At 41.9% G+C, this 9,744-nt stretch overlaps 1 protein-coding gene across 2 annotated transcripts in view; it reads left to right on the plus strand.

Annotated features, from left to right (window-relative positions):
* The window catches only part of Nuf2 (NUF2 component of NDC80 kinetochore complex), a 29,926-nt gene extending 21,826 nt beyond the window's left edge, over window positions 1-8,100 (plus strand). For both annotated transcript variants that reach the window (XM_059280870.1, XM_059280869.1), the window contains 4 exons: window positions 1,636-1,776; window positions 2,481-2,656; window positions 3,622-3,757; window positions 7,499-8,100. In XM_059280870.1, coding sequence (XP_059136853.1) covers window positions 1,636-1,776; window positions 2,481-2,656; window positions 3,622-3,757; window positions 7,499-7,633 — 588 coding nt within the window. In that variant the 3' untranslated portion in view covers window positions 7,634-8,100. The remainder of the gene's footprint in view (window positions 1-1,635; window positions 1,777-2,480; window positions 2,657-3,621; window positions 3,758-7,498) is intronic.
* The last annotated feature ends 1,644 nt before the right edge of the window (window positions 8,101-9,744 follow it).

A 9,744-nucleotide genomic window follows, 5' to 3' on the forward strand; every position in this document is an offset into this window, starting at 1 on the left:
TCCTGAGGGCTTAGATTATAAACTAAATGTTTTAAAATTAACAAGAAAACCTAGAGAGAAAAGCCTAGAGAGAAAACACCCACTAAAACATTTTCTGTGCCTTTGAAGTGTTTAGTTAGTTTTTGTCAACTGGACAAAAACCTAGACATATTTGGGAAGAAAGAATCTCAATTGAGGAAGTATCTCCATCAGATTGGCTTATGTGCAAGTCTATGGGACATTTTTTTCAATAATGATGGATGTTAGAGGGTCCAAACTCACTGTGGGCTGTGCTAGCCCTAGGCAGATAGTTACAGGGTTCTATAAGAAAGCAGACTGAATAAGCCAGTAAGCATGTTCTATGGCCTCTCCTTCAGTTCCTGCCTCCAGGTTCTTGCCTTGAGTTCCTGCCTTGACTTTTCTTCATGGTGGACTGTAAGATGTAAGCTAAAATAAACCCTTTCCTCCCCAGGTTACATTTAAAAATTTATTGTTTGTTTGTTTTTATTTTGTGTGGGTGGGTGTTTTGCCTGCATATATCTCCATGATCTGTGTGGGCCTGGTGCCTTTGGATGCCAAAAGAGGGCCTCAGATCCCCTGGGATTGACATTACAAACAGTTGGCAGTCACCATGTGGCTGTGGGAATTAAAGCAGTTCCTCTGGAAGAACTGGTGCTCTTCACCACTGAGCCATCTCTCTAGACAGGTTCCTTTTGACCATGGTCTTCATCACAGCAACAGGAAGCAAACTAAGACTTGAAGGCAAGATTCGATGTACTATATGCAAAGACTTTACAAATTCATAAAAAATTAGAAATGAAAGATGAGCAATGTAATCAGGTCTTTTCTGAGCAGAAGTGTAACTGGTTAATAAGGTAAGGCAGGGAGTAGCTTACTAGGGAGAAGGAAAGATGTCTGCAATGGTATGTGGTTTGAGTAAATTGTGTTTTAAAAGAGGAGATTATCTTTTTAAAGAATCGAATGCTAATCATAGTTATGTAAACAAACAGGAAGATTATTAATAGATAATATGACTTCCCTGTAGTATTCAGAAGTAGTTTGAGAATTAGCAGAAAACCACAGGGCTTTGTAGGCACTTGGCAAGCATTTGCAAGTTAAGCTGTGCCCAACCAGAGTGAGCTCTTTCCTACAAACATAAAGAATCTTTGGAAATTATCACGGATTGGTCAGGTACTAAGTAGTGCCAGTTTTCTTAGTTATGGATATTTGGAGTTTTAAAAGCGTCTTTAAGTGTGTGGAGAGATGGCTCAGTGGTTAAAAACACTGGCTGCTTTTCCAGAGGAGATGGGTTCGATTCCCAACACTTGCATGGCAGCTCACAACTGTCTCTAGCTCCAGTCCTAGAGAATCCATTGCCCTTGTCTAGTCTGGGCACCACGCATGCACATGTGCATAGACAAATATGCAGGCAAAACTCTCATACTCATAAAATAAATAAGTAAAATGTTTTAAAAGAGGCCTGTTATGTGTTTGACACATGTCGGTAGTAATGCCTTGCTACTGACCTAGGGACTTAATTGTTGTGCATTCTTGAGCTTTCAGTAGTGAATGCAGAAATTATTGAAGAGCAAACGAATTGGCCTTTTGGTTTCATAAAAGAGAATATCAAACTGGTCTTTTTTTTCCCTCCCAAAGCAAGAAGTGATGGAGAAGTATGAACTCTATAGAGACTCTGTGGATTGCCTGCCTTCCTGTCAGCTGGAGGTGCAGTTATATCAAAAGAAAATCCAGGACCTTGCAGATAACAGGGAGAAACTGAGCAGTATCTTGAAGGAGGTTTGTGTTGTGTGGGGTTTCTGTCGTCATATGTGATGGGCTGCAGCAGCTTTGGGTTCCCTTTCACCCTTTGTTACTGCCTCCCTAAAACACTGGCTTGTTATGTAGTGTAGTACGTGCTGAGGAGTAAGCCCTCTTCCCTTAAACATCGGATGTTAGGACTTATTTTAACCTTCAGATGAAATGAATAATAAATCAACATGGCACGTGGTGTTATGTATTTTGAAATATAGTAGTGAGTGTTTTAGCTTGCCTTAATGGATATAATCATTCTTCATCTGTGGCAGAGTCCCGACTTAGTTCTCGTCGCTGTACCTGTGTGTCCACCATCCAGGGTCACAGGACAGATCTGCTTTTGGTTCTGAGGTCTGCCTCTGCCCTTCTCTCTTCTACTAAAGGTAGAATCTTCCCATGGCAGCACTCAGCTGCAGGGCCTGGCTGTTGTGTGCCTGACCCTCATCAATCCTGGCAGAGAAGCAGGGCCATCTTCTCTCTGCTCACTGGGCTGTTTCCCCTTGGACAGTTGTGGTTTTCTACTGAGCTTTCAGAGCCTGAAGACTTACTCCATTTCAAAACTGAGTTTTTGTTGTTGTTGTTGTTGTTTTGTTTTGTTTTGTTTTTTCTAGCTCACCCTAGAAAGCCCTTTGGTTTTGTTTATAAGTCCTGTTTGGTTGAAATGACTTTAAATATTCTTCATAAAACAGTGCCTGAACTTGGAGGACCAGATTGAAAGTGATTCATCAGAACTAAAGAAACTGAAGACTGAAGAAAACTCACTCAAAAGACTGGTGACTGTCAAGAAGGAGAAGCTTGCCACCACACGCTTCAAGATAAACAAGAAGCAGGAAGACGTGAAGCAGTACAAGCGGACAGTGATCGAGTAGGAGCTTGATTTCAGTCCAGTGGGGTAGTACACACTGGGAAGAGCGGATAGGCTTTCCAAGCTCCTGTGTTTTCAGGACAGAATTCTGCCTCTAGTGACTAAGATATATTTATATATCTATATCTATTAGATATAGATATAATTCTGTCTGTAGAAATAAGACCTCGGGCTGTTTCATTTATTTGTTTATTTGGTGTTTTTCTGCTTGTTGCCTTTTGAGGCACACAGTTCCAATCTCTTTGTGTTAATCTTTAAAGGGGTTGTGGTAGTAGTGTTTATTTCAGTGCACGTGAGACATGGTGACCTAACATTTGAAAAAGAAATGTTAATACTAGTCAGGTAAAAATTAATGCTAAGTTCTTCTGCTAGCATGCTGAGGTATTTCGCCAGTAGAGTCTCCTTGTCAGTCTTAGGACTGTGCCTTTATATCACATGCCACAGGTAGGTTTACGGTGTCATTTCCTTTAGTCCTTTATATGCGCCATTGGAACTGAGTATTTTCATGCAGATGAAAAGACAGAACCTGGGGATTGTGTATTTGTTGCCAGATGTGCAGAAAAGTTGTACTAATCCCCATTCGCACTGACAGTGCATAGATGTGCACACTGAGGCGCTGTAGCCGGGCCTTTGTTTTAAAGAATAGGGTGTGAGGGTTGAAGTGTCGATTAGTGGTGGAGCACTTCCCCAGCATGTGCCAGGCTCTGGCTTTGATCTGCAGCTCTGCAAAATAAGGAAAGGAAAAGGGTAGCTCTTGAGTGAGGTAGTTCCATACGCCATGGTGTAAGTATAGTGCACCACACTGTGTGGGGTTTTGTGGGGTTTGTCTACTTGCTTTTATATCTGAACGAGTTCTAGGCTTGTTGAGCAGGAACTGACAGATGATGGCTCTGGGTTCACTGTTAGCGTCTTTGGTTTTTAAATGCTCAAGAGAAGTTACATCAGGTGTCTCTGTTTCCCTTTAGAGATTGCAATAAAGTTCAAGAAAAAAGAGATGCTGTCTGTGAGCAGGTAACCACCATTAATCAAGAGATCCAGAAGATTAAATCTGGGATTCAGCAACTAAAAGATGCCGAGAAAAGGGAGAAACTGAAGTCTCAGGTACGTGCTCCTAGGACTAGAGTCCATGAGTTTAGAACGTAAGTGATGTCACCCATGACGGGGCTTGGGGTTCTCTGGAGCAGAACTTGACTCCATGGGCCCTTTGTCCATTTGTAGCTCCACTCTGGGTACCATTTCATAATCAGCAGACACGCATCTCCTGTGCCTCTTTCTCACTTGTCTTTTAGCGCATCACAGAATATCATCCCTTGGGGTAGAAGCAGTTGCTTAATAAACAGTTGTGAAGTCCTAAGTAGATGGACTTTACTCAGGATTTTTAAGTTATGCGTCTAAAAACATTTTACCAAAAGCTATTCAAAATAGCTACAGCTCTTTCTTCAGAATCTTAGGCCGATTTTTTTCATTCATCTCCATCTTCCTGCTTCTGAAACTTCCTGGTTTGTGATAGCTGAACTCTCTGTCCATACAGTCTGCAAAGGTCCTAATACAAAAGAGACTTGAGATACTTCATCCTACGTTCTTAAAGAAATCAAAGACTGCTATCACATGCTCTAGGTGTAGTTAATGAACTGGTTATTAGCAGATTAAAACTAAGAACTGGCTGGAATTTGAACTATTTTTGTTAGTCACAAAAGATGCTCCGGCTACCTTATATTTCTGTTGGCTCTGTGCACATGTATCTCATCAATACTATTAGACATTCCCTGCCGATACTGGTTGTTCTTTAACTCTTAGTGTGGCGTGTGACTCCATTCCTAGAATAGCCTTGGGTATAGTCTGCTTTCCATAAATATTTGTAATGTTGAGAGGGCCCTGAGCACTGTGTCCTCAAACTAGCTGTATTTAGAATTCAGTGAGGGGTTTTGAAATGACCGAGTCCCCTCCCAAATACATTGAATTAGAATCTCCACAATAGGTCTCATCTCTTAATTGAATTGTCTGTTTATCTCTAGAACAGGATGGCATTTGAGAGCCACTGACGGGCTCTGTGTAATTGTGATTGTTTTCTGTGGATGGAGCTCATAACCACACAAGCTGTTCTACTACAGCTGCAGTTGTTAAAATGTTATTTCCCATTCTGAATTTAAAGTATTCAGTGTCTGGACTCTGGTGGACTGGGCTCTCCCCTCTGGACTAATCTGTACCTGTTCTATTGACTAGCCCCTAAGGTAGTCCTGTGTCCTTCAGTCTTCTCCCTTCTGGGTGTAGTACCCTTAGCTGTCCAGCCATTCTTTACCTGCCTAATTTTCAGGTTCATTGTTATCCCTGTTGATTGTTATGTTTCTTACCTGTCATTATTTTCTTTGAAGTGTAGAACCTACTACTTAGCACAGCCTTCCCAAGTACTGCTGCGGCCCCAGAAGCACAGTGCCTCTGTTTACAAAGCCTTGTTTGGGGGCTAGGGTGTCAGCAGCAGGGTCTCGCCTTCTCTTTGTGCTCAAACTTTGGTCAGTTAAAGACTACACCTTCTTCACGTGCAGCTCTGCCAAGTTGTTTTTTTCACTCTCCCATCCTGTGATGAAATGATTGCTCTCAATTCAGGATCTTACTGTTGTATTGTGTAGCCTTAATTGTGTTTCTTTTCAACCTAGATTGTCAAAATGCCAAGATCAGTTTAACTCTCGTCCACACCGATTATTTCTCATTGTGTGGTGTTGGCGGCAGATTTGAGCAGCATGCCTTTTCCCCAGGATGAAAAAAGGCATTGAGTGGAACTGGACTCTGGCTGCATTGTAGCACTCCTCCAGAGCGTGCAGCATTATTATCAGAGCTCCAGACACAGTCGTTCAGCTTGCTGTGTTATCCTCCTCTTACCCAGTCTGCTGACGTCCAGTTGGTCCTCAGCAGCCCGAGGATGACTGTGAATACGTGGATGAACTCATGTACCTTTGCTCAAAGGATTCTCTAGTTCTTCTCATAGCCCGCCTTCACAAAGAGGAAAGATGACAGATTGTCAAAGTGGCCTTCACACAGGGCTGCCGGACCCTAGTTATCACTGACTCTGCTTTAAATGTTCCCTCACATAGGTAATTCACCTGCTTCTAGCTTCTAGTACCTCCTCCATTTGGTCAGCTTTACAGATGCTGTTTCCAGACAGTCACAGCAAAAATGACATAAAATTCAAAATCGTCCCCATCTGTCCTCTTCTTCCCCCTTCCCCCCTCCTCCCCACTTCATCTCTTCTGTTCAATGTTTTCATAAATTTCTTTTAGAGTATTTGCTGTATTTCTAAGATGACATAATTTTTTTATATTTCTCTTCATCATTTTATATCACAAGGAATTGACATTTTAGACTTGCTGGAGATAACCCTGGCCTTCAGACTCACAAAGTTAATTTCATGATTTCTTTTTCCTCAGTAATACTATTCATTTTATTCACACATTCATAACATAATTTTGTAAGTCTTGTGAATTGTAGCAAAATGCTAATTCTATCCGTGGGTAGCCCTGGCCTGCATGTGCCCCGTTTCCAGTGCTCAGTATTTAGCGTAGTCTGTGTTGCTGTGCGGGGAGAGTGATTTCACCTTCACTGTCCTCTTCACAGGTTACTCACAGAAATAGCCAACAATATATCTAATTTTATTTTAAAGATTTATTTACTATATTCAGTATTCTGTGTGCATGTATGCTTGCAGGCCAGAAGAGGGAGCCAGATCTCATTACAAATGGTTGTGAGCCATGCTAGCAATTGAACTCAGGACCTCTGTAGGAACAGCCAGGGCTCTTAACTACTGAGCTATCTCTCCAGCCTCCCCACCCCAAAATATGTTTTTGATTGATGAATTAAAATACTTGTGGGAACAATGTGATGCTGGGTGTAAAAATCCATGGATATTGTATAATTTTTAAATTTCTTAAATTTCAAAAATGAGATAATCAGACCAATACTGTCACATAAAACATGGCTAGAGTCATGCTCAGTCCTGTAGCTACTGGGTAGGTAGGCACTGTGGCCTTGAGCCCTTGACATGTGTCTAGTACAACTGAGGGGACAATGGAAGTTTGAATTTGATCTGAATTCTTGCACATTTAAATGGTGGCATATGGCTAGTGCTTCTGTGTTGAACAGCACTGGGCTAGCCTTAGGTTTTGCTTTATATCCCCAGCCCTGTGTGTTGACTTTCCAAGTATTTGACTTCCCAGTAAGACTTCTTATTTGCGAGCTGTCCTAAACTGGTATAAACCTCCACTTGTGTATAGACTTTCGTTGGCTATTCTAAAATGCGTAGCTCAGTTTGACAGTTTGCTCAGGACCTTGGCTACGTTTTTGCTTCTGGTGGGGGCGCTGCTGGGCTTGGGCTTCCTGTTCTTTTTCTAGTGGCTCTATTGGTGAGACTAATTCCTCCTGGGGAGTGTGTTTATTCTCAGGAGAAAAGCATTGCTTTAGTGTATTGAAGTGTTTGGCTGTGGATTTGCAGGATGTGTTTGTTTATTTTTTATTTTAGCCACACTTGGTTTTGATGGTTTCTCCAAAGCGGTATCTCAGCTTTCTTGTTCATGGAAATAAACATGTAGCCCAGTGGAGCTGGAAACTTAAGTTGATCTGTAGCCATTGAATGTGCTGATTATTTAAAATAGCATTCACCTGATTTTTCTTGTAAGATTTAAGAAATAAAGCTTTTGGAAACTTTGGTTTTCTTGGTGGTTCATGGTCTCTCTCAGCTGTAGCCTCTCCCAGCCTTGTGTCGGAACTAATCCGGAATGGTCGTTGAAACATTTACAACTCAGTGTTAGGCCTGGCTGCGACTCAGTGTAATTCTTTGTCATTTGTCCTTAGGAAATCTTTGTCAACTTGAAAAGCGCTCTGGAGAAGTACCATGAGAGCATTGAGAAGACCACGGAGGAGTGCTGCACTAGAACAGAAGAGAAGACTGCCGAGCTGAAGAAGAGGATGTTCCGAGTGCGGCCTTGATCCACACAGGCAGCCAGCCCTCCAATACACCGCCTTCCCGGTTCCCGTCGGCGGCGTAGTTACAGCGATGCCGGTAGAAGTACCAGCACGTCCGCTAACTTACCCGGTCACCTGGTCACCCACCGCTGGTCCCCATTTGCCTTTGCTGTGCTTTTATAGGCTGGTGTGCTCCCTGTGTTTTTTCTTTGTATTTTAGATACCAAAAATAATAGGATAGCAAATAAAGGTAGAAATACTTAATAGATAGAATTTTGAGAAATTGTTCAGTATCCAATAGGCAAGAGGTCTAGTAATTGATATTCAAAGGTAAAATGAAGGCATTCTTTTGGTTGGTGTGACTTTTCCTAAGCACACGTTGTTGAACGACAACTAAGGTTTTAGGATTAAGCTATGTCATAAGCAGAACTGTTAAGTATTTTTTTTTAACCTTTCACTCATACCATGAAATAAACTTAAATGAGCTTCAAGACCTTTTGAAATGAAGTCTTTCTGAATCCTGTTTGAACTGTCCTCAGGCAGTGCAGGGACCCTCCAGCTCCCTGAGTCCACTACACTTCCATGGGCTTGCATGCTTCTCTGTATGGTTTATTGCAGCTTTACCTGCTTCTGCTGGAAAGCATTCATCTTTCAGCCTTAGTCCAAACTGAGACATAATATTTTTAAAAAGTATTTTTATTATTTTAAGTTATGTAGATACATGCATTTGAGTTCAGGTGTCAGATAATCTGGGGCTGCCAGTGTGGATGCTGGGAACTAAATTCAGGATCTCCGTAAGAGCAGTAAGGGCTCTTATCCACTGAGCCATCCCCCCAAGTCCCTAAAATTTTAATTACATTTATTTGTTTGTATATGTGGGGGAGCGGGGCACAGTGCACATGTAAAGGACAGAGGACAACTTGGTAGAGTTGATTCTTGCTTCCCACTATGTGAGACCAAGGAAGCGAACTCAGGTCATCAGGCTTGGTGGCAAGCCCCTCCTTGCTGAGCCATCTCACTGGCCCACTTTGCTTTTTGCAGCTTTCAATTTTTCCTTCCTATTTTCTGTAACGTTTGTTCTATGTAGTGTCTATACCCATTTCCAACATGGCTGCCCTCTGTTCTGGAGGCTTGTGACTTCTCTGTTTTAACATTTCAAATTCAGCGTTGTACCATTTATGTACTTGCCCATCACTTGAGTGTTTACTTAGGGAAGAAATCATTTTTGGTTTTTGTGACCAAATAATACAGCCACTGCAGCAGGCTTATCCGTGTAGCAGGAAGCATTCTGACACTTCCTCCTACCAAATGCATTTTCTAGTAACTATCTTTAATCATCCCTTTTTGCCCCTAAACAGTTAAAATTTAATCAGAAGCCCTCGTCATAATCTACTCAAATCCATTTGGTTCTTCTGATTGAAGAGTAAACTCTAAAATTTAGAGATTTTTCCTGGAGCTGTCTTGAAAATGGCACTGCTGGTGTCCAACTGGTTTTGTAATATGGGGCGTTGCATACCCCGAAGGAGCAGGTGACATCACGTGTCTGTGGCACGTGCTGCCCTGATGGCAGAGGAAAGGCTTTTTGCCAGACTGCAGTCCTCTGTGCTCAGCTCCTTAGCTGGATGGAGAGCAAATATTTAATTTCACGTTGAACTGACATATTTCAAGAAGCTAATCCATTTTGTGACAAAGCCAGGGAGCTGAAATATGCACCTCGCAGGCTGAAGTTAATACATCGGATTTGAGTTTTAACAGGATGTTTCCTATTTTTAGTAAGAGCAGAAAAGTTTGATATGAAATTCCATTTCAAATTCAGGCCTGCCACCTTTTTCAATTAAGTCGGCCCTCTCCCTCTGATTGAAATATGCTTCTCATCTTCCAATCCAGATTGCCACCAGGGGGCACAACGCGGCTTGCATAACCAAGGCAAAAATAGCTGTGGGTTTTTAGGTTGGAAATGCAAAAGCTGAGCGTTTTAAAGTGACAGCGACAACCCAGAAACTAAAAGTGGCAGAGAGAACTTAGAATCTGCCTGGTTGAAATGGGTTCTAAGTAATATGTAAAGTATTTGAAAGTGGTGTTTCCAGCCCTATGTTTATCTCTAAAATTACCAAAGCAATTACAACTAGTTTGAG

This window comes from Peromyscus eremicus, chromosome 15 (assembly GCF_949786415.1).
Source record: "Peromyscus eremicus chromosome 15, PerEre_H2_v1, whole genome shotgun sequence".
NCBI lineage: Eukaryota > Metazoa > Chordata > Mammalia > Rodentia > Cricetidae > Peromyscus > Peromyscus eremicus.